At 47.9% G+C, this 25,044-nt stretch overlaps 1 protein-coding gene across 7 annotated transcripts in view; it reads left to right on the forward strand.

Moving 5' to 3' along the window:
- baz (par-3 family cell polarity regulator) overlaps positions 1-25,044 on the forward strand; it is a 227,988-nt gene that overhangs the window by 157,573 nt on the left and 45,371 nt on the right. For 3 of the 7 annotated variants that reach the window (XM_075681153.1, XM_075681157.1, XM_075681152.1), the window contains exons 2-8: positions 16,773-16,877; positions 17,431-17,623; positions 19,086-19,228; positions 19,544-19,738; positions 20,025-20,116; positions 22,024-22,101; positions 22,890-23,034. In XM_075681153.1, the coding sequence (XP_075537268.1) occupies positions 16,773-16,877; positions 17,431-17,623; positions 19,086-19,228; positions 19,544-19,738; positions 20,025-20,116; positions 22,024-22,101; positions 22,890-23,034 (951 nt within the window). Of the gene's footprint in view, positions 1-14,445; positions 14,573-16,772; positions 16,878-17,430; positions 17,624-19,085; positions 19,229-19,543; positions 19,739-20,024; positions 20,117-22,023; positions 22,102-22,889; positions 23,035-25,044 lie in introns of those variants that run through there. The other 4 variants (XM_075681151.1, XM_075681155.1, XM_075681154.1 and 1 more) reach the window with 4 other exon arrangements.

A 25,044-nucleotide genomic window follows, 5' to 3' on the forward strand; every position in this document is an offset into this window, starting at 1 on the left:
TGGCGTGCCAACTACAAAACATTCCCATTGAACTCCGTCGTCGTATCGCACTGCGTGCCAATTAAAAACATCCGCCTCTCCCCTCTCGCACTCTTTTAATGCTGCGGCAGGCAGCTGTTGTAATGGCTTCCGGACTTCATTCGAGGTATGTTTGGGTTGGCGCCGTGTTGTTCCAGGAACTTCGTGACGTCGCGATGTCTGATTTGAGTGCAAGAATGTTATCTAATAGTTTCGATCTCTTAAATTAGCAAAATAAGTCCAACAGGAATGCGCCCGAGGATGGGATTCATTGTTAGTTCTTCGAATTGCCCGCTCGAACTAACTCCAAAGGACAAAAACCGCAGGAAGAAACCTGGTCGGGCCAGCTGTTCCTTTGGCGTTGTGCTCTTTCTCTCTATTGTTATTTTTTATTTCTTTATTTATTCCTCCTAAGGTCGGCGTTCACCTGTTCACGAGACTCGCGGTCGACCTCCCTGCCTCGCGATCGAATTCCAACGCGAGCCGATCGGTTTCGTCAAAACACGAGGTTGTGTTTCTCTCTCTCTCTCTCTCTCTCTCTCTCTCTCTCTCTCTCTCTGTGTTTTTGTTTGTTACTGCAGTCCCTCCTCTCCCACGATTGTTCCGCTCCGTTGGGAGAGCGGAAGCGAGCTGCACAAGTGTGGCGCGCCGCTGGCATCGGAGGCGTCGTTTCGTTGTCCGGCGGCCGGGTGAGTGGCCGCAGGAGACGGCGACCGGTCGCCCGCGTGCCGCCCCTCGTCTTCGTCGCCGTCCCAAACGACGACCGCCGCCGCGGCGGCCTCCCGTGCTACGCTGCCCTCCCTGGGGCACGCACGTCCGGCCTGGCTCCTTCTCCCTCTTGCTCTTGGCAGTGTTTAGCAGGAACAGCCTCTCTCTCTCTCTCTCTCTCTCTGTGCAGACGTCCTGGCCTTTTGTTTCCCTTTCGGGCTTCCCGTACCGTGGCCGCGGGCGGTTCCTGGGAAAGGTATATATACCGGTTATCGCGGCATCAGACATCATTGCATGTGCATTGCGTGGTGCTTTCTGTAGTGCAGCAGGGTAGCTTATCGTCCGCCTTGGTTTACGTGATGCCTTCCGATGGGCGAACAGCGACACTCGGTACTGCTCCTAAAGGCAACCTTTTTGAATCATTTCATAATATAGCCGAACGTAACGAGGGCTCTTGTATACTTCTCATTTCGGCAGCCTGCAAGGCAGCTTCGTGCGTTGGAAACCTTTACGTTAATCTTGAATACGAGTGATAGAGAACAGCGATAGCGAACGTGCGAGAACAGCAGCGCTGGTAGCGTCGTTGAGCAGGAATAGGTCAACTCCAGTAATCGCGGACAGGACGAATCAAGGCAGACAACGCAAATGCGTATAATGCCCCGCCTTCAAGCGCTGTGGTCTTGTGACGATGAACTTAGCAGCCCTACGGCCCACATGCAACAACAAAATAATATTTCATCGTTCTCGCAAACGACGAAACACGCTTGTGTGTCGAGCTCGTGTTTTTGCCTCGAAGGCTTCTAAAATTGCGCAGACAGGCAGACGCTCAGTGAGTTTCTGGCACCGCACATGCAGTGCGGTACCAGAAGTTTGCAGGAACGACATGGCTACAATTAGTACATGACTGGGGTAGTTGGAGAAGTATGGGAGAGGCCTTTGCCCTGCAGTGGGCGTAACCAGGATGATGATGATGATGATGATGATGATGATGATGATGATGACATGCAGTGCACCGCGCCGCGTGGGTTATCTCAGTTTCGAGTCAGCTTTGAGCTTGAGTTCATTCGAACCGAGGCGAACTTGCCCGCTCTGACCACGGCCTCACCGGGGTTGCGTGATTCCGCCGCCCTCTCAAACTTCCTCCTCCCTCTTGTCTTCGTTGGCCGAGGATGAGCGAGTGAGAGAGATGCGCGGGTATACGGGAATTACGCGCTCGGCTGATCTCGCGGCGCAACAGGGCCGAGCAGCTGCGGCGATTCCCGGCCGACCGAACTGGCGGCCCCCGTCTCACGGGCTTCCTTCGCCATGAGCGAGCCGGCGGGATTAGTTGACGCGCGGCATTCTCTCGCGGGGTCGTCCCTCGCCACGGTTGCGGCCTGTCCGGCCAGGCCGGCGCGCCCAGGGAGAGACCGTTGCTCGCCGTTGGGAAACCGGCAGCTCGGGACGTGCGCGTTTTTGCGCATACACTTGCGAAGCCTGTCGCGGATGTGGACGGCATCGTTCGGCACTGCGTGGTCGGCCGTGGTCTCCGGTGACGGAACTTCACCTGTGACGATGACCTCATCGACGGGGCTGTTGACCGACCGCTCTTAGGAAATTTTCGAGAGCGGGACAGTGGTCGAACGTGCGTTACAAGCGTCGGTCTTGCGGATTTCCCGTCTGGTTTTCGGCGGCGAGCGGCAACAGGAACCAGCACCGTCGCCGTACAAATAACCGCTACGCATTGATCCCGTTGCCTCCAGCGCACTCGCTCCGGCGCGTTTGTGTGTGCGTTCATGTGCCCGTGTTCAGTATTGCGGTTCCTGGCAGTTCCTTAGGCCGAGCGGGGTACCAGAGGTGCGTGATTTGTTTTTCGTGTTCGCGACCATTGCGAGTCTTCGCACTCGCTGGACGAGAAACCATGTTCCGTACTTCCGGCGCCACGAATTGCGGATACCCTCCGGTTGCTTCCGTTTTCGTCCCTGTAAGTATAGTCGCGGATTCCTTTCGTCCGTTGTATTTCGGTTCATTGATGTGGTCTTAACTGTACTCTAATTCGCGGTAACAGCCGCCATCTGCTGGCTCGGAACTGTCATATAACTTCCTGTTAGCATGTCCTAGTGCTCCGGTAAGCTTATAGGTGTGATAAATACAGACAGGTTTTCCAATAATTCCGTCCAGCCCTACGGTTTCACTATGTGTGGAGGCTGCGAATAATGAGCAATATTACAGCATATACAAGCGACCGGTGTTGCGGAGCACCGTCCTCAGTTTTTACAATGAAGATATGTGGTCTCGTACTGGATGACTGGCAATTTGTTTGAAACAAGTGGTGAAAGAGCGAGGGGCCTGAAATTGGTTCGAGAGGAGCCAGGCATGTGTATCGTTCTGTCTTCTGCGAGACTGGGCGTTCCACGTTTAAAAGCTACCTGGGCGAGTGTGGGCTATAGTAGTAAGCAAAATGTATATTTCAAGGGGAGCTTTACTTAATTCGTTATATCCATTATTTCGTTATATTCCGTTTTGATATAACGAGGTTCGACTGTATATGTGTTCTTTCTTTCGTCACCAGTGTACCGCTTCACTGTCAGTACAGAATGTCCTGGGTGAGTGTTCCAAAAGAACGCTCGCTCTGGAGGCTCCGGCTTCTTCTTCGGGTTCCGAGCTCTATACGGACATGCATAATAGACTGTTGTTAGAAGAGAGGCGCAATTCAGAGCACATACACAGAGGAGGACAGACAGTGTCTGTGCATGCGTGTCAAATTGTCCATGATTCTAAAAGCTGTATAGGTTTCACCAGCTATAGTCCAACGAGAAATACTCCTATGACAGACTGCGTGCCGACGCTGCATTCTAAGACACTGTGTGCGCGCTTTCTCTTAGTTTAGCTTCTCACTTGGGTTCTTTTCGCAAGAGCCTATAACCACATGCCGTCAATGAAACTGGAGGGCCGTGCCTTTAATGTCGATCGTGCTCTGCTGCTCCTGAACGCAACGTCTGGCCCTGCCATGCGCTTCACTGTCGAAAGAAAGGGGCTCCTAGACAGCAGGAGAACGAGGTTCTCTCGCGCGATATGTTGGATAGTTTTTTTCTGCTTGAGGTGAATGAGGTGTCGCGCCATTCTGCTTGCGTTTCTGCAGCGCATGAAATGAACTCATACATATATGGTGACACATGCCTTCCTGTTCATTACACTAAACGATACGCTCAGACGAAGTCCTTGCTGGCCCAGTAAGCCCCAGCGTGTATAGCAATACCGTCGTATATGGGATGAGCTTTTTACACGCAGAGTGTCGAGCCGAAACTTCTTTCGTTCCGCTTTTCGTTTCGGTTCACCGAAAACGGTTAAGTTCCGGTTAAACTCCGGAGTGAAAAAAGTAACGGTTCGGACGGATTCAAATTAATTTGCATACCTGAAGAATAATTGCAGGAAGACGGCAACATTTTATATTGTACAACAATTCGACGCTGCTGCTAAGCTGCACTAAAATATTACGCCTGTTTGTTCTTCCGGTCACACGTAGTTACAAAAGAATTATGCGGATCCAATACCAATGCTGGAACCTATGTAAAGCGAAGCTTTATTGAGGAAATGAGAGAGAGAATAGACATAATATATTGAGAAAAAGCGGATATTCATCCAGCATCAGGGGGAAAGGGAAGATGAGAAACATAGGGCCGAGACTGATGAGCAATGATAAGGACAGACAGTACGACGCGATTATGCACTTTCGTGTTTGAAGGGCCCGTTTACAGCCTGGAGTCTGTAGGCCTGTGTTAACTAAATATTCCATGAGAGCCTTGATGACTCGTTTCATTGACATGTCTGGTCAATGTCCCAATAGCACTTTTAGCTTAACGGCCTATTGTTAATTGGCGCTAACGAAAAGATCAACGCCTGCCGTCCACAGTCATAATGGAGACAGGCTATTTGCTCCACTGTCTCGGGTTCTTTGCACGCGTCACAGCCTGGCAAGTCCGTGCGTCGGATGCGATGTAAATATTGTCGCGTCAACACAGCACTGTACATAGCCTGCCCCCTGACACAATACGCTGAAAACCATCCTAACGGTGCTGCTATTTTTAAAATCAACGGAAGATGGTGTGTATGTACAAATGAGATAGAATAATTGAGCCACAAGTGCAGGTACATGGATGAAAAGCTTCAGAAAAGTTGGCCAGCCTGAATCGAAAAGCGTTATTTTTTTTCCTTTCGGTTTTGCTCCGGAGTGAGAAAAGTCGAACGTTCCGATTCAGTTCCGGTTCAAGCAAAAATAACCTTTTTTTTTTTCGGTTTTCGGTTCAGTTCCGGTACGATACCCTGGTCACACGTAGCATATATGTATAGATACAACTCTTGAAGGCCGTGTGGCAGCCTCTGTATGTACGGGTTCCACGAGGCGAGTCGCCGTCATGCTATACAGACACGCATTCTGACGAAGGCGCGCCCGAGTGCGTACACTTGAGCGCCGCCGACCTCGGTGCTGCATGCTGCTGTTGCACTCCTGACCCCGAGAACGAGACACGCGGCGTTGCGTTCTGCCTGCGTGTCCCTGGCGAATTTTCTTTGTAAGCGAAGATCCAAGGCTTTACGCTTTGGGCATGGAAGATACGCGATGTTCGTACGAATTTTTTTCTCTATATCTTGTCCTTGTTATTTCGGCGTGTATATGGTGCATGGCGTGGCTCATAAGTTGCCAGTGGCGATGGAACCGTTCCAACAACGCAAGAGCGATGAAAGTACGCTAACCTTAATTGGTTTTGCTGCGAACTTTCTTGCAGCTTTTCTTATATTTTTCTCTGTCTCGGCTTTCTCGTGGTTTCGCATTAAGTGCCTCGTTGATAGAGTGACGGCGTCTATAACGTCTCAAGGCTGCGCCCGGGCCCCGAGTGGTTAGCGTATACATAATGTTGTACGCATTAGCACGTTGTTCAGCAAGTTGGGATAAGTAGGACATTCGGCCCTACCGTCCATCCTTCACTGCTTCGTCCGCGCCTACCTCGCGCTCCACTTTATTTTGCGATTACAACTGCACTCCTTTTATTTATCTATTTGTTGCTCGGTTGTTTCTTGTTTCTTGTCTTTTCGAATACCGACCCCACCAGAGTGCTGCCAAAATTCGAACCCGCAGCCTTATGCTCACTACAGTGAACGGAGCGTCCTATAGCCGCAGCCGATCCACAGCGGGTTATGCAAGCACTTGCGCCATGTTTTCCTGCACTTGCGCCATGTTTTCCTGTACCGGTCTTAGTGCGACGCAAGAAGTCAAGGGAATATCTGTTGGAAGGCTGTGAGAAATAAAATCACCGACGATTACGATACTGCCTAATGCGGAATTCGAGCGCAGCTCTATGTGCTCTTTTATTTCGCGATGTATTGGCTGGCGCGGGCAGTCTGTCTCGTGCGGCACGTTGCAAGAGGACCGAAGTGTGGCGCGACTGCCTCGTGATATAATCTGGAGACCGCGTGATGCAGCGTGTTGGTGACGCATGGGCGCGTTTCACAGCAGCAGCGGCAGACAGACCTTCCGAATGACGCGCTACTCTGGCGCCATCTCGTAGTCATCGTCACCGCACTACGCTTTTCTTCTCGCGCTTTCGCCATACCCTCCTCCTCCGCTTTGTTCCATCGCGTCTCGCCTCCCCCGCTGCGTTCCGCGTTGGCTCTTTCATCTTTCGCTGTGCTCGTTCGCTTGGTTACGCCGGCGCTTACCGCTAAAGAGCTGCGCTCTAAAACGTTAGCCCAACAATGGCGCAGCGTATAAATAACTATATAGCACGTTGTTTGGCACGGTGCGCGTGCATTAATTATCGAACGGCGCGTGCTGCTGCGCACCCGTGCATGGATGCAACGTGATTCACCGCGCCCACCGGTGGAAGTTATACACGCGCCTGCAGGGTTCTCGGCTGGATGTGGAAGTGGGCCCGCGATTCGCTCGGCCGCTGCCGGCGGTTGGCGCCGCAACATCCGACGGCTTTCCGGTGCGGCGCGCGCCAACCGCTGTATAGGCAGAGACAGTATATAAGCTGTCGGGAGATATAAGCATATTACACAAGCCAGTACACTGGCTTATTGCACGGCTCGGTGAGTTGCGTCCGAGACAAAGCTCCAATCGTGGCGTAATACAGAGATCGCTCGATGTCAACGTTTTCGCGTCCGCAGTATAAACAGAGGTCGTATATATACACGGGCGCCGTTTTTCTGCTTGAGGCGAGAAATGCTCAGATTTACTTGTAAATCGTCAGATTGCCTGAAGCACAACCTCCTTGTAGCACTCAGAATTTAGCTGCGTATGGTGCAAAGATATAGATTCTTTCATCACGTCATCGTTTCGGTAAGCTGCGCACTCGATCTCCCGAAGGAAAAAAAAAAAGAACGTTTTAGGGCAATCTGCACACGACCACTGCTGTTCAAGAGCTGTGCAATCTGTCCCGTCTCCCTCCCTCCCTCCCTCCCTCCCTCTCTCTCTCTCTCTCTCTCTCTCTCTCTCTCTCTCTCTCTCTCTATCTATCTATCTATCTATCTATCTATCTATCTATCTATCTATCTATCTATCTATCTATTTCTCTCTCTCTCTCTCTCTCTCTCTCTCTCTCTCTCTCTCTCTCTCTCTCTCTCTCTTACCAATCGAGCTGCGCGGAATGCATCGCTAATTCCAATTGTGTCAGGGTATACAGGTTGCGCGCAGTAGCACGGGCAACCGTAGTGGAAGCAGTATTTAAAAAGAGCCGTGGTTTTACGTGTTAAAACCACGATATGGTTTTAATTTTGATCACCAGGGGTTCTCTAACGTGCACCCAATGTACGGTACACGCACGTTATTGCATTTCGCCCCCATTCAAACGCAGCCGCCGCGACCGGGATTCAAATTAAGTTCTGGTGTTTCACGTGCCAAAGCCAGAATATGCCTCCGCCGCATCCGTGTTTCGATCCCGCGCACCCTCGGGCTTAGCAGCTCAAGAAGTGTTCTCCTATTCACGGAAGTCATGGCGTTCATGTTCGCTTCGAACTGGGGACCCCTGTTTGCCTCCTCTGCAAGCATGCAGAGGAGGCAAACTTTGTACGCGTTCAGAAAAGCTAGAAGAGCTGCAGCCGTGCTTCAGCTTGCGTGTTGTGGTTACCTGCATACTATACAAAGGACGCGCGCATGCAGCTACTACCAAAGAAAAAACGAGGTCGAACCATTATATTTTTCGTGGATCAAGATTACGTCGCAAAGTATAGGATCTCCGGAGTGCGGGCGATCGAAGCATGGCGCCCACTGTCAGCAAGCGTTATCCGAAGTCGTCTCGCCGGGACCATGTGAGTCGATTGATTGCACATCATTGACTGCTCTGCCAAAGCGCCAGCGAGGCACTTGAGGCCCGGCGGCGTCGGAGGGACGTGGAGATTTCGAGCACGTACGCGCGTCTAATGAGCGCCGGTCGGCATTCCTCGCGCAGGAGGAAGTGGCGCCTGGAGGCGTTTCTTCTTCTCGATGCCCGCGTTCATCCCGCATGCATGCGCGCGAGGCAATTGAGCGGCAGCAGCACGCATGAAGCTCGCTTCCGCGCCGCGATTAGCGTCGTCTATTTTGTTATTTTGCTTGTTTCTTTTTCTTTCGTATTTTGTTCCGCGCTCAACTCTCGGCCGTCCTTCTTGCTCTTGTTCTTTTCAGCTCATCTCGACGCGGCATTTTTTTTTTTAGAACTCCCGAGCACGCGGTATGCAATACGATGTTTCCCGCGTTCCTCGCCTGCGAACGTTCACCTTTTCCTCGCGGTCCTTGGGGAACGATTCGTGCGTGCCTGCGTACACGTGCGTGCGAACCACTCCGAGGGCGTCCATGAGCCGCCTCCGTTCTTCGCTTCTGCCGGCAGCAGTCGCCGTCCGGCTTCTTTCTTTTCTGCCGCGCGTAATTGTTGCGTGGGCGATGCGGCGTTTAGTAGCACCGTGCACGCGCCTGGACTGCGTGCGTGTGGCAACCTCTCATTGTATGCACGGGGGTGCGGCGGCCTCCTCGTGTGCTTCGAAACACCGTTGCGATAGGATCCATCCGGCATCTGCAAGCTCTACCGACGTCCGTCTTGTATGGCAAGCCCGCACTGCGGTTGAGGCGGCAGTGCTTCGACGCGTGTATACCACTGCGTGGTGCTATACCTCGAGTTGCGTCCAGTTGCCTGTGCCATATAGCGTCCACGTATATTACGCGCTTGCATGCATCGACCGTGCATAGCGGCGGCGTCTATAAGTTGAGGTCGGCAGTTGTATGCCGCAACAAGCGTGCAGTGCAGCTGTGCGTTGCTCGTTTTGTTACGCGTGCACTGCATGCTTGTGGTCGCTGTGCGGGAACTTCGGCTGAAACAGCCGCGTCTGTGGAACTGGAGAACCGTCGGACAGCGTATTCGGATTCCTGGCGCAGCCGCAGCACTCGCGTGCGCACGCGTACACGACAGCGAGCGGGCGTTCCTGACGTTTCTAAAGTTCTACTCTCTCTCTCTCTCTCTCTCTCTCTCTCTCTCTCTCTCTCTCTCTCTCTGCCGAACTCAAAGTGCCCTCTTGCAACACGTACACCTGTACATGCCCTGTTGTGACATATGCGGGCCACGGATGGTCCTCTCTGTATATAGTTGCGTGCGGCAATCTTTTTAGAATTGGATTTTGAGGTGCGTGTCTTCTTTTTATTGCGAGCTGTGTTTCACTTCGTCTTTTCCGCTGATGAGGCCTATATGTGGTGCGACGGACATGCATAATCGACGAGCTCAAGCTATCTTGCTGAGCTCCAGTCTACTTTCTTTTTCGCGTTCTATCTACGCTGGGAAGCTTCCTGGAAAATAGAGGGAAAAAACGAAAAGCAATCATATATTATAATATTCATTCAATTATCGCTTGTCACACTTCTACATCGTAGTGCCCTCGGCTGGTTTGCAATGTGTATTTCATTCACAGCTTTCATCCACAGACATGGTGCATAATACCATGCACCAGTCATTATACTACAAACTGTAGTGAAAAAGAAAGGACAGTAACGGCTTTCTCTTTCTGTTCAAGAAAATGCCCCTCCCGGACCCTGCCCCCTGCGCGCACGCCTATGAGCTGCACTAGTGAACTACCCGAAGCTTATTGCTGTCGCCGCGTTCACATATGGGTCACAACAGAGGCATTCACACGCGGTCTCAACGCACACTGCGCCAGTACGTCCGCAAAGCATATACAATGCTGCTTACGGGCCGACAACCAATGGCGGAGCTATCTATTGTGGGCATATAACGACGACCCAGCTTTCGCCCTGTCTTGAAATGCCGTCAAAGTGTCAACGCAGCAACGGCGCATTCCAGCGCCATGTCCAGCTCTTACATCTTCTCAGCCCTTGGTCACAGATTAGATTAGAGCCCCTTTCACACACGCCGGCGAACGTGCTAGCACCACCATGGTGCTCACAAAGGTCTCCGAAACTATTTCTAGTCACTTAAAAGTGAGCTCTATACTTAAGTAACGTTCTTGGGGGGTTAAGTCGTCGTTTTGCATTTGGCGTCAATCTTGACTAGAGATGTAGCTCCTGTGGAGCCTATTTGCTGCGCCGCGTCCTTAACGCGTTCTGAAAGAGACGTGCATGCCAAGGCGCCCGGGACCGAGAGAGACCTTGTCAGAGAAGGTCATGCCGCACGGGATGCACGCGTGCGCACGACGACCGCATTTTTTTTTTTTTAGTTTATTTCTGGTCTCTTCTTCCATTCGCGAGCCGGTCTCACACAATAGGCGTCGGGCACAGCGGAAACGAGACGAGAGCCCGGCGACAGAGACGGCGAGCGCGGCGGTCGTCTGCATGGCTGCAGTCATCCGCATACACCGACGTCGATCGGGCACGGCCATTACCTGACGATGCCAATAATAGAAAGTGCCCTCTCGCATTGTCTAGCGAGGCGCACGTGAAAGGACGCCTATGCCACGTCGGCAGTGAACTAGAATGCTGCAGTTAAAACTCGATCTAACGAAACCTGATTTGTCGAAATGCCCATCTCAAGAATAAATTTCCATTCCCCAGCAGGTACCCAGAGGGTCCAGTGTTGTCGTCAACCCGAATTAACGAAACAAGCTTGGCCGAACTCGATTTAACGAAGTTTTTCCTGAAATAAATGAGTTTAAAAAGCGGCGATTTCTTTCAAATATCGGAGCAGACGGGTTTTTCTTCGAGCGTGCGCTCTAAAGATATCGCGTTAGAACATCTAGGCGCCATGGTCACATCCCTAGCTTTATTTTGACGAGGCTGCACGCCACGCCCATGAACGGAACAGCCGACTCAACACCGCCTCGGTAGGGGCGGCGGTGGTTGCTTTCGTTATTTCATGGTTTATGCAAGATACGGCTGGATTAGCGGCAAATACAATGCCGCGGTAGCTTTTTCGTGTCGCCGCGTTACAATTTTAGATTTCGAAGGACCGAAAAATTCCTTTCTCGATTTTAGGAACTTCCCAATTTAACGAAATAATTCGAGCTTTGTCATCACTTCGTTACATCGAGTTTCAACTGTAGTTCACATTCTAGTTCACTATAGCCACGTCGGACGCGTCGCGATGACGCGGTTGCTGTCAAAGTTAGGGCGAGGTCTCCCGAGTTCGCGTCGGCGTATGTGCGTGCAGTACGCAAGAAGGAAACAATTGCAGTCTGGACCGTGGTCTGTACTAGAGTTATCGTATATGCTACCAAGCACCTTCGGTAGCATAACTCTAGTCTGTACGTTTCACTACCGCCATCTTTTATCTCAAACTGCATGCGTACTTTCTTCGCTGCGTTCCATCCGGTTCCATTCCTTGTCTGTGGCTCGTCTTCTTTCATCTCGTCGGACAACGGGACCGTCTTATGTTCGTTTCGTGCCCGCAAGAAGTAATTGCTGCTGCGTCCCTTTCTTCTGCTGCGCTGCTGCGAGGGTTGCGCATGGGTCGGCCGTAGGTGAAGTGCTGTGCTGCAAGCACACCGCAGCGAGCCTTGATCGCCGCGGTCGTTATCCGTCACGTTTGATGCCGGTATGCGGAGCCCATTGTCTGGCGATGGTGTGATCGGGTCGTAATGAAAGGTGACTCGGGCGATGATCCATCGGAAGTGCACGACTTGCCCTCTGGTACAGGGGGAGACGGGGACTGCTTCCTGCGTAGCTCTCCTCGTGTTTTCTTTGTGTATGCCTCTGTGTGTTCTGCATTTCCCACGAGCCCGTTGCGTTTCGACAAGCCGATATGGTAAACTCCTGTCGCGTCGAGTGTACCATAGATGCCGGAGTTTAGGTGTCGAAGGGAAATTGAATGCATAATTGTTTTTCTCTTGAAATCATGAGACCAATCTATCAGACTTGCGTGAGACGTATATTATTTTGAGTGAATAGCTTTCTTTGGCTCTTCAATAATGATACGGAGAGTGGCAAGAAGCAGAGATGGCCTAACTGAGGGAGAAACCATCATCCTAGTCTACGCATTCGTAATTATCCGCATCACATGCGGCCTTCCGTATCAGGCCTTGACAAACCAAGAGATCACACAGGCAAACACAATAATAAGAAAAGCCTTCAAAGCCGCCCTTGGTCTTCCCGAATGCGCTAACACACAGAGATTTGAGGGACTGGGTCTACACAATACGTTTGAAGAGTACGCAGTCGCGACGTCATATGCTCAGAAAGAACGACTTTGTTCTTCAACTCAGGGCAGGAAAGTATTGGTGAGGTTAGGTTCTTTCCCCTGAAACCCCAGTATTGCGGGGAGGAAACGGCACAGATAGACCGCAACTTTCGATCGCACATCGCGGTGGCCCCAATTCCCAAAAACATGCACCCCAAGTACCATCCCGGACGACACAGAGCAAGGGTAAAGACTCTTCACAAATGTTTTGGCATTGGACTGGGAGTGTATTATACGGATGCCAGTCGAACCAGCTCAGGCACCTTCACCATAGTCTCTACGTGTCAGAACATAACGGCATCCTTCAAAACCACCTCGGCATGCGTGGCAGAGGCTGCAGCTATCGCCTTGGCCATTCAAGACGCCGAGCGCCAAACCAATTCAGCTGTCATATTACCCGACTCGCAAGTGGCTCGCCGCCTCTTTCTAAATGAAACGGCACTCCCAATCAAGAATCAAAATTTCAGGCAATCAACTAGAAGGGCACCACATTATCATATTGTGTCCGGCACACGAAGGACTGGCAGGAAACGCGAGTGCAGACCGTATTGCTAGATTGCTAGAGGATTAAACGTCCGAGCAATGGCATGGCCTAGCGACCACCTTCCAACGAATTCTCGTGACATCCTCCTACAGCAAAGGCAGGAGCGGAGACGTTTTGGACATCCTCACTCCAATTTAAACAGCCAACAGGAGAGGGACTGGCGTTGTATTCGGACGAATACATACCCCAACCTGCAGCATCTGACAAGTGCCCGTCGAGGTTCCTGACGAGGTTCAGTGACGAGTGCCCGTGGTGCACAAACACACCCACACTAAAACACATCACATAGGAGTGCCCCAACAGGCCTCCGCAGATAGACAGCCCTATAATACACCAACATCCACTAATGAGGAATATGCAGTGGGAGGCATGGCTTGCGGACGAGGGTCAGGAACTTCTGGACCAAGCCCAGCGAGCCGCTCGTGCCAGTGGGGCCCTAGAATAGGGGCCCTAACCGTCGTGCCTTACTTATCTTCAGTAAAGTTTTTACTCGCTCACTCCGCCCTTATCCGTGGTTGTACTTTCACCGCAGGTACAAAGGCGCCGATGTAAATGGCGTGCAGTCTCAGTGGCGGGGCGCGTTCGTCGCCGAACCATAGCCGAACTACCAGGGCCTCTCGATTACCGTCTAGTACACTGTAGCTCGATGAAAAACGTCGCCGTAAAGGGTATTGACACTACATGGTCGACTACTCATTTTTTTCCATCAAATGAAGACCTTAGACCTCTAAATTCTATAAGAAAAGAAACAGTGGCAAACCTCAGAGCGTCGTAAATAATGTAATATAACAGCTTGTCCGCAGGTATGTAAAAATGTCGCAATGCTGTTCTCACGTGACGGCCACATACTGCGTAGTGGCGTCACCGCACAGTAGAAACGACACAGAAACTGGCTTCACAAAAGCTATTAAATTATTTGAGGCGCTGTGAGGCTTGATAGTATTTCTTTTCCGGGAATTAGGGGCACCGCACCTTAATTCAGGGCAGAAAAGAAGGACACTCGAACCACACAAGTCTGTTCTCACGGAATCACACAGTGAAACAACCGCGAAACAACGAACGCTACCTAACACTGCTGCAAATAGTGGCTGTCAAAGGCATCGTCGTCGATGGTTTCTGCATAATTTTCATGCTCCTCTTTCTCTCTTTTGCCGACAGCATTGCTTGGCCCACGTGACCAAGCCATGTTGCGGTTCCTCCTCTGTGACGTCATAGCATCCCCCGGAGCCCAGAAACCGAAACCGAAATCGCTCGGTATAATAATGCTATTATTAAATTATTTATCGGATATATATGAATCCCGCTGTGTGTATCGTGCTCCCTGAAGCATGACGCGACGTTTGAATTAACAAACGCATGAACGAAAATTTTGATGTCTCCACCCCTTTAAATCAGAATACCACTACGGCCGAAACAAGTGACAAACTAAGCTTGCTCGGATTTCGAAGCGCCATCGTGACCAGCGCACATGCAGCGGGCACTTTTGAAAGTCTCCGCCCGCGACTGCGCTGCTCGGCCACCACGTGCTCCATCTCAGCTCCTCATCACCTGGCCCAAAGTTTTGATCGTTGCACTCGGCGTACCTCAACGTGCAATTATTTACTGTGCGATACAATCGTCCGCACTCGGCATGGTGCTTCCAAGCAGCGGCGCAGTGGCCACGGGACGATGGCCTGTGAGTACGGCAGCGATAGCAGCAGATCGACGAACCCGTGGCGTTCGGCTACAAGAGGCAAATGGTCTCTCCGGGTTTGTGACTAAAGAAAAAAAAAAAAAAGAACCGCCTGGAATCAGCCGTGGCGTGCACCAACCGTGACCGTCGGCGCAGCCTCGTTTTGTCTGCGCGGCGATGGTGGCCGTCGTTGAAGCAGCGACGCGTGCATGCATGCTTATTGGACCGTGTGCTGGATTTGCTGGCCAAGGCACCGCCATAGGTCGCATCTCTTTGTCGTCTCTCTCGCTTGAGGAGTAGAAGTTCCCACGTTAGTCGTGGTCGTCGTCCACCAAGTCGGAATGGGCACGTTGGTGTCTGGTCTATTTTCGCACTCTAGCCGCGGCGGCGCAGATTCGAGACCGGCGTGCATTTGTCACGTAAGACGATTGCAGTTTGCAGTGCACTTGTTGCAGGCGGCTTAGGGGGGAGTATCTTTGAGTGCGCCTCTTGGTCCAGATTACTTTTAATTTTTGGAGTTGCTTTTCTAGCGGGTGTTTTAGTAACACTAGAGCATCAAGTAGCATGCGCTAATTCCTCACTTACCCAATGGCACATTCATCCGTGAATGTCATTTCCTACACATGCAGCCGTGGCAAGTTTTCTTTTTCTTCTTTTTTTATGTTCTGAGGGGAGATGCTATCTGCAGAGGAGATTCTTTCTCAAATGCTTTTAATTATATTTGTTCTTGGATATCGAATATTTGCTTTGTATGCTTATTTAAGCCTTAAAAAATTGTTTGGTGCTTCATTCAATGAGCTTGTCTTGTACACTAAATTGGTTAGCTTTCCATTGTGCATCTGTTATTTTAGTGCACTAGACATTATCGTTATTAATATATAGCACAATAATAATATTAAATATTGTTATAATTAATGTATTTTTTTACCTTCCTTGATGTGTCTATTAGCTTTCCGTGAAATTTGAATGCATCGCTACTGCTGCAAAAGGAACTAGTAGACAATTGATATTCAGCCTTATTGGTTCGACTTCATTGCATCTTTTTTCATTAGTTTTTGTGCACATATATCCACTAATCATAGTAATAGTCATAGTCGCAACAGGAATAATGAGTTTTCTTCAGCTGCTGTCGCATTAATAATTGCATCAGAGCGATTGTCAACGGTACAGCAGCCTTAGGAAAGGTCTCTGGATTTGAAGAGCTCAGTGACTTGACACCTCATCCTGACACTACCTGTCATTGAGCTACAATGGACAGCCAGCTGTCTTTTGTGGGGTTCAGTTACCCTCCTGGACATTGTCTCTTTCTTTGATGTGGCCATAGCTCCAAGAGTTGCTGCCGTGCTATAAATAGTTTCTGAGTGCAATAACTGGGCCGTCAAGACACTAGGGAAGGCTTTGTTTAGCTCTGCTCCCTGAGCAGCTGTCTTGACATCTGTCTCTAGCACAGGAGTTTGAATGGGTTGCTTACCTTCAATTGTATTCTGAGCCTTTTGACAATTAATGCCAATGCCCACAGTGTAATTCTTAATAGTATACTTTCCGATGCTTCAATTTTCCTCTCCCCTTGTAGACAAGACAAGTAGTAAGTTAGAGCATAACGATGAAAATTTATACTTTAGTGCTCTTGTCTTTACCAATAACAATAATTGATATGGTATTTAGTGTTTTAGGGCCATAAAAGCAATGGATAACTAGAATTATGGTTGACACAGCTCAGAAGTAGTGTAGCACTGCACACATTTATGAATAAGAAAAACTACACACTTGTATGAATAGGTTCTCTTGCAGTTATTACAGAATTTTTGCTGTATAACAGTGCAAAAGCTCTGAAATATTACATGGGGTAAATAAGTTCATTGCGGGTTCATTTCTTGTTCGTATGCATGTTTGCATTTTTCAGTTGACTGTTGTCAAGTTGTTGAAATCTAGCTCTAGTCAGTGCCATCACACATTTTGCATCTGCATCAGCGGTAATAGTGGATTGTCAACACTTACGATAAATGAACATATACGTGCAGATTGACAGCGGCAGCTTCTGTATAAATGGGATAGGGGAGCACTGGTTTATATTGGCATGCGTGAATAAAACACAGATGCTTTACATGCATGAAACAACTTTCTGCTTTTGTGCACTGTTGAAAGAGATGGATCATTCTAAATGTTCTGAACATCTGGATGCATTTTTTTTTTTTCATTGCAGCCTCAAGACACCTGGGTTACTGTACATAATGTTAAAAGCTGTAATGATGGGGGAATCCTGGACCTTGATGACCACCTCAATGATGTCGTTGATGACAGAGAACAAGTGAGTCGTGCTCATTCTTGTCCACTCCTGAATCACTAACCTCTTTTTCATCGCACTTGTTTGGGCACTTTTGTTTTATAATGCTCATACAACTTTTGTGTGTAAATTTAGCTTTTGCTCATGGTTCCTTGCCGTTTGTACCATTTCAGTAGGAGTTGGGCACAATTCGTGCTGATCTTTCTTTGGTTAAATTAGGTGCCTATTATCCTTGATTGTTTACTTACTCATATTAGTTGGGAACATGAAATACCTCAATCATGAGCTATGAGAAAAAGTACTAGTGAGCCTGTTATCTTCCAACATTGGCCATACAGTACTATCACAAGAAATGGATAAATTGTCCATTGTTGTCTGGTAAGGTCTATATAGATGATTTGTGAACTGCTTCTGAATGTCCTAGAAATGCATTATCTATCCAGATAAGCCCTAAATTAAGCTAGTGACTCTTTTGCAATCAGCCAAGAGAGTTGTGTCCCTTTTATTAACTCTGCTTGATTGACTGCTGCTTTTGTTCTTCAGTAGTAAGAGAGAATGTCCACTTCCTGTTGTGCAGATCATAGCCGTGTTTGAGGAGCATTCATCTCCTTGCCCAACCCACAATGCTGGAGATGGGACCAGTGCTAGTTCTGTGGGCACTGAGAGCCCCGACATCTTCCACTGCAATGAGTTGAACCACAATGGTGGCGTCAAGGGCGGTTCCAGCTATGTGGACGTGGAAGAAATCACTGCTGACAAGCTTCCAGTGGGTGAGTTGAGTGTTGGCAAAGGTCACATTGCTTTTTTACAGAACATTTTGCTCTTCCAGCCATTGTCGATGGCAGCAATACGAGGTGTCACTAAGGCAAGAAAGCAGCACTGCCATGCAAAAGCAGAGCTGTGAACAGATATGTGAGCTCCACACATGTCACATTCAGTATGAGGTGCAGCACTGTGTCCAGGGTCTAAAGGGCTCCAAGACTGCACGGCAGCGCCCACACATGAAAAATTGGGAGAGCTAAACACTATTCTTATTGTTGGTGTTTATTAAACCAAGTTTTTATATGTTGATGCCGCCGTATTACAGCTCATATTGAACATGAGTTTATATGCACATACACGTGCACACCTTTGCATAAAACATGCCGTTTTTATGCATGATCACACAGAGCATAACCTTTTTCTCGTGTTCACAAGAGCATGACCCCTAATCTGTTCCAATCCTAGCTGCATCTTGATTGCATTGATCAGATAAAAAGAAATGTTGAAATAGCATTCCTCCCCTCCCCCCCTCTCTATGTAATGCCCAATTGTGGGCCGTCAGGATAAATAAAGGAAACAACAATGAAAGTTATGTGCGCTTTTTCTTGATGACTGTCCAGGACCACAGGCAAATGAGAATATGACATTGACCAATAATGCAGATTTATTATTCAATACAATCAGTTTGTACACAAAGAATTAGAATAAAAAGCAGCAACATATAAGTGTACTGTATTGTGTACGCAGTAGCCTTTAATACATGCCATGACAAGTGCCAATATTGTTTGTTGGCCTCATGATAAGTAGTCTGGCTATTATTACAAACAGCGACAGACTATTATTGCTATAAATAATTGTGATATCTGCTGGTGATATTGGGGTGAACTTTCTTTTTGTGCCAGGTAGCGAGCAAGCTTGAAGCCAAGCTTCAGTTGGACTACTTTCAGAAATTGATCACTGAGTGTATTGGTTGTAATTTTGTGTTAGACCAATATTGTCTTGCCAGAGACTAGCAACATTTGCTTTGCCTTAGATTTGCAGTATAAATGGTTATTCTAGGGGAATGGTTATGTACACTTCCTGCTGCACTTGGTTCTAGTTTGTGTGCAAGAAGGCGAAAATTTTCGTACCAGTCTTTTTTCAATTGTATAAAATAAGGATGTTTTATTTATTTTAGAAGTTTATATATAAACTTACCATTAGATACAAACTTCTGGTTGCCATTGGTGACTCTCATTGAAATATTATGTAGTGGGCTTTAATTATTTAGGTTGTAAGGAGTCCCTAAAGTATTTTTGTCTTTCATTCCTGTGAATATTTACTAGGAAAACATTTTGTGTTATGAAGCAGACATCATTGATAATTGGAGACAGTTGCCAATGAAACGCACAGCGTAATAATGAAGTCTATACAAAGCCCTGTTTGTGTGCAGAAAACTCAAACTTTACAACCTTTCTGTTATCCTTCCAGGTGTCGCTCCCCTTCAGGTACGAAGGGGCAGTGAGCCGACGCTAAATCGTCTTTCACCAGTTTCATGTGAACTTGATCCCAGCAAGAGGTGGTCAGCTGCTGTAGTTGTGGATGACCTCTCACTTACCCGAGGAGTAAAGGAGGTGAGGGTTTTCTTTTGTTTTCCATGTGTATGTGTGGGGGGTGGGGTGGGGTATGTCAAACCCCACGATCATCTTATAAATCTGACATTTTGGCAAAAAAAGGAAAGGAAGAACCAGGGGGAGTGGACATGGGTAATGTCTCAGTGATGGACAGTAAGTCAGAATGTCATTGCAGGTTTTAAACAAGATTTTTTTCATGTGTACTTTGTTGCCATTAACTGTAATCCCTGTTCTATATATATAGCACACCATCATGCTGCGTACATACTGCATTGACATTACATGTGTCCCTTGTTTTGCTCTGCAACCCCATAGAATGGCAGCCTCTCAGACAATGAGCAGCAGCCTCCTCCCCCACCTGGTGAGAGGGGTGAGGGAAGTGGCGGCGAAGAAAAGTCTACTGCAGGGATGCTGTCGCGCATTTCGCGGGGCTCTGGACGACTATCCATGCTGGGCAATAACCCCCACATGCTTCGGTGGGCAGAGGCAGCTGACCGGCAGCTCTACAAGGTATGCCATAGAATGCACAGTGTGAATTCAACAACATAGGCCTCATACAAAGGTGTATCTTACACGGGTGCATCTGGTAACTGGCTAGTGCATGTCTACTGTGTTATCAAGGCTACTGCAGTGGTGTCACAACCTTTCAGGTTCATTCATTTATTATTGTTGGTTCATTTTCTGACATGTCCAGGGGCTCATGCTACTATAGGATAGAGGTCGATGCTTTTTACCTAAATATCAAATGAACAGTTACGGTTGCTGTTTTACAAGTCTTGCATGTTTGCGTTTGCAGTTTCAAGACAGCAGGAAAGAACCGCTGGGCAGTGCTGGCTCTTCTCCTGACAGGGACAGTGCTGCTTCATCAGGGAGCAGCCATGAGGAAAGGTGAGGAGGGCACCCATTTAAGAGCCTATTTTCATTGCAGTTGTGTCTGTATTGAGCCTTTCGATGTAGCTGTGATGAACTTCCACTTTAAAGGAAGTGCTCAGCTCTAATCAAAGGATGTCCTTACATGTATAACTGTCATTTTTTTGTCACAGGCGATTTAAACCTTGTATGATGTTGCAATAAAGCTATTTTTAATGAATGCAAAATTAATCATCCACACATTTCCTGCAGAGTTGAAGTTTACGCTTGCGTAATAAAAATTGAGGTGCATCTATATCTCTGGGATAACAGTTAGGTGAATCTCAAGTACACCGGCCTGTCTGCATGAACTAGCCATTTGAGCTCTGCTGATGCCTGCTGCTACATATGTAATGGCACGTCCATTACATGAAATTGCTGTAATAGTTATGCTGGCTTTGACACGAGGTAATGTAGCATACAAAGGCTTTTGGGCAGGCGGTTAAGTAAAAGATACTGAATGGAAATGCATTTTTTGTGCCACCAATTCGCCTGCATATTGGACATCCTAGGCCAGTGCTTCCCAAGCGCTGCCTCCCTGCAACTGATCAAATGCGTAGAATGCCTCATTGCAATCACCGACCTCCCTGGCATTTCACAATTATTTGAGGGCAAACACGGCTTTTCTACAACTCTCATGCATGCTCCAAAAAATTTTGCACTGCAGATTGATGCACTGCACTCAAGTGGCCGCAGGCATGCTAATGCAAAGCCAATAAGCGCTATTAGACAATGCATGCCGAGTGAAATGAACAAGGCAATAGAGGCACTGTGCCAGTGAATACAGGCAGAACCTTGTTCACCCTTGCTATGATATGTCCTGCGCAGTAGTGCTACTTGACATTTCAAAACATGTGAACTAAGGAGGACAAACTGTTGTGCTAGTTGGTTTTGCATAGCTGGCAAACCAAATCATTTTTTCCCCTTTCTATGTGTGCATTTTTTCCAGCACTGATTATCATCAACAGTTATTTATATTAGCTCAGTGTCCTGGTTCTCCTGCCAAGCTGCACCAATATTTTTACGTGATCATAGCATTGCATACCTTAGCCACGTTCCAATTAATTATGCTAGCCAGAGCACAGTTTTACCATGGTAGCTGCAATGGCAGTGAACTTGTTGGGACTACCTTCATCTTTTTGCCAAGCCTTTTCTCTAAAGTTGCAGCATTAACTTAACTGTCTCCAAGCTGCCTTACTGAGGAGTATGCCCCATCCCCAACCGAGGATGACAATAAGTTCTACCTGAGGCATACTGTGGGTTGTGCAATAAACACACGGATGAGAAGGGAAGGCATGGACAACACAAACGCAAATTCTCAAGTGGTGTTTTTATTGAACGCATGGCAACTTGTACAAAAAACATCTCCTACAAACGTAACCTGGTTGTGAAACAACACAAAACAAAGAATTATCGAAACCATGTGAACACACAGTGACCGACCTTTCCTATTGGCCAATCCAGCAACATGTGCTACACGGATACGCTTGTTATTTTTGTGTCAGCAAAATAGGTGACTGACTGACACATGTGTCTCCTGTCTTTTTAATGTCCCCCTTCTCATCCGTGTGCTTACTGCCCAACCCACAGTATAAGTACCAACTTACCCAACTTTTTCTTCTCTGCATTTGCTAGCATGTACGGTCTGTTCTCAGTGAACTAGCACAGCTACTGGCATCTGCATCTAATTCAGTCTAACCAGTTGAGCTGCAGTTATTTCTTGATGCAGTGTGCTACAGTCAAGTCTACTCAAACTGTGACACAGTGCTCATATCTTGCACGTTGTTGTTGGTGTCAAAATGAACTGTTACCACGCAAGTAGGTGAGTTAAAGCAAGCATACATTTGCAGAAATTTCTAATTGGTATTCTTTGCTTTTTCATCCAGGGACTCCATAGTTGTACTCAAGAATGAGGCCGGTCCATTGGGCATCCATGTTGTTCCAGAGCAAGGCAGTGGGGGAAGGTGAGGAAACTTTCTTTTTCTTTCTTCTTGCGGTATGCCACTTCTTATTTCAAATATGTATTCCCACTCAGCATGGCATGAAAAATCATTTATAGTCCCAGTGAAATGTAGTTTTGCTATATGAAATAACCTCATGAAATCTTCTGCAAATGCAGAGTTTAAGGAAAGCAAAAATAGTTATTGTCTCTCTTTGTTTTCATAGATTTTCATGAGATGTCCTTGCAGAGATGCATAACAGCCATCTCTTCTCATTCTTTGTCATGTTTTGCTTAGTGTTTTGTGCTCAAGCTGTTGTTCATGTTATGACCCGGATGCTTTGTTTTCATGACTGATTAACATGACTTGAAAGGGAGATAACATGCTTTAATCTACACACAGCATTGGCTGCACTGGTGTCCATCAACGTTTATGAGAAAAGAATGCATAATGTAAGCAAGTGGTGTAACAGTGAAAGGCCTTTCACACTTTGCCCCTATTAAGCAAGGCTATTTCAATAGCAAGATTTTCCGGTAGATTACTGAATATTTTGTGTAGAGTCCACTTGTTAAAAATATATTTGCACACCCCTAGTATAATGAAAATCATTAACAAGAAAACGCCATTAAGTACACGCATGTCCATGACATGCATATGACTGGGCAAGGAAACAGAATGGGTGCTAAAACATTTAGAATGGGTGTGGATGTTTGACAAATTTTTCTCGGTGTTAAAGAGGTTTCTTTACTACTCCCATCACAGGCTCCTTGCTGAGTTGTTTATGCTCATACCTCTTTCTGATGTGGAACTAGGGACATGGGCCTGGTGATCCAGGGCATTGAGCCTGGTGGCCGGATAGACCGAGATGGCCGGCTGCGGGTCGGTGACACCATTGTGGAAGTGAATGGCAGGAGCCTCCTGAACCTGAGCTTCCAGGCTGCACAACAAGTGTTCAAGGTGGGCAAGTGCAGGGAACCAGCTCCTTAATCTTCATTGCCTAGAAGAAGAGAAGATAGAAGCCAATCAAAATACAGATTTATGCCAGAGAGTGTTTGTCATGTTGTAGTGATGGAGGAGAAACAGTTGATGGCCAAACTCTAAATCACCAACCTAGCTCTTTATTGTGCAAACTTGTGCCCAGAAAAACAGGTAATGCTCAAAGCACAAGGTCTGGTCAGAGAAGTTTCTTTTGCTATGGTGTCAGCAACAACATCGAAGAAAGTTCCAATGCACGTGGGTGCGTCTTCCGCCAAGCGATAACTTTGTGACAGTGGTTAGATGATGGAAACTTGTAACCGGAAAAAAGCTAATCATTGGTTATACTGACACACGTGCATACCATGTGTGTCAGTATAACCACTGTAGAAAAAGAAGAAAACACTGTAGAGAAAGAAGGCAAGCAAGGGCAGCTCGAGTGGAGGGAAAAAGCGAAGAGTTAAACATGACATGTAAACATGCCGTCTGAAACGTGGCTCTGGAACCAAAATAGTGTAGGAATTCTTGATGGCAGAAAGGCAAATATTGCAGAGCTTCTTAAGTTGTTCAGCGTCACGGGGACATGCATATAGTTCAAGGGTTTATGCTTCTTCTAAGGGCAATGCTTTATATCATGTGCGTGACAGGCCTCCCATCGCAGTACCCCTTCTGGGCATTCTTGCACTCTTTTTTAATTCTTATTTAAGGGTAGAGAATGTCAAGCTGCACAAAGGGCACAGGTCAATTGGAACATGTTATTTTAATAGGAAAGTGGAAACATTTTGGACTTTACACAGTTTAACCTGATAAAGTTGGAACCCGCGATAACGAAATACCACAACAATGAAATTCTCGCGACAATGAAACATTTAGTATCCCTGGCGAACGCCCATAGGATTCAATGAATTTCGTACCTCTCGGCAACGCAATGTCGCTGTACTGCAATCCCGCATCAACGAAATTTGCCGGAACGTAACTCCGCATATTGCATAAGGCTAGCAGGCTCCTAAATGGGCTCAAAAGCGATTGTTTTGCACTAAAATTGCGTAAAATACCACCACGTTACACTTGTGTGGGTGCCGGAAGCGATCAGTGCGCTGGAAACACGTCATGGCCGCCATCTGGTTTGTTGATCACCCGTTTGAAGCGGCACCATGAGCAGCAAGCACATTGCTACTGACATGTGACGATGGTGTTTGCACGCCTACTAGGCGAGATCATAGATCGTTGTTCAAAACGCGCATTCAGTTTGCGTTTCCCACAGCTGACGACTCAGCGAGGCCTAGGCTAATCGCGTGAGGCGAAACTGAACGCAAACTGGACGTGCGTTTTGAACAACAATCCCCGATTGTGGCAGTGCACTGCATAATGTGCGCCTCGGTGAGAAAAATGCAGCAAGAACAAAGAAATCCACATCCCACCTACATGGAATTGTTTATGCCATTTGAGATGGTGGTCGCGGCATATGGAGTGTCACGCATCGGGTTATGATTGAGCAATCGTCCGGGCATACGCATCCCTTGCTTCAAGAATGCTGGTTTTGGTGCCACCCGACAGGCATCGTGTGCGGATTCGGCGCCGGACACAGATTTCCACGAAAGGGCCGTTATCTCGATTGTTTGCCTTCGCATACACAATATACGATCACTTTTGCGATCAGCACCGGACGCCGCGTCGGTGCCTACGGGCAACAGCGTGCGCTGGAGAGATGCTGCTGCATGCGCTGTTGCTCTGTGTCCAGTGCCGAGTTACACAAAACCTCACAAAGTGATTGCATCTCCGAAAGCAATTGACCGAGAATACTGTGCTACGGCAGTACTGCCACTGCTGGTCGACACTTTGTACTGTCTGCAATGCGGTTCTATATCCTCGAGCAAAACTTGCAAAGTAGTCTAAGGGAATTTGGACAGTAACGTTTTGTTCTGCGATGCATTACCTATCTGTGCTGTCTCTTTTCACAACAACGAAATTCTCGCGAAAGGTGTTCCCCTC

The sequence above is a fragment of the Dermacentor variabilis genome, chromosome 2, assembly GCF_050947875.1.
Source record: "Dermacentor variabilis isolate Ectoservices chromosome 2, ASM5094787v1, whole genome shotgun sequence".
Taxonomy (NCBI): domain Eukaryota; kingdom Metazoa; phylum Arthropoda; class Arachnida; order Ixodida; family Ixodidae; genus Dermacentor; species Dermacentor variabilis.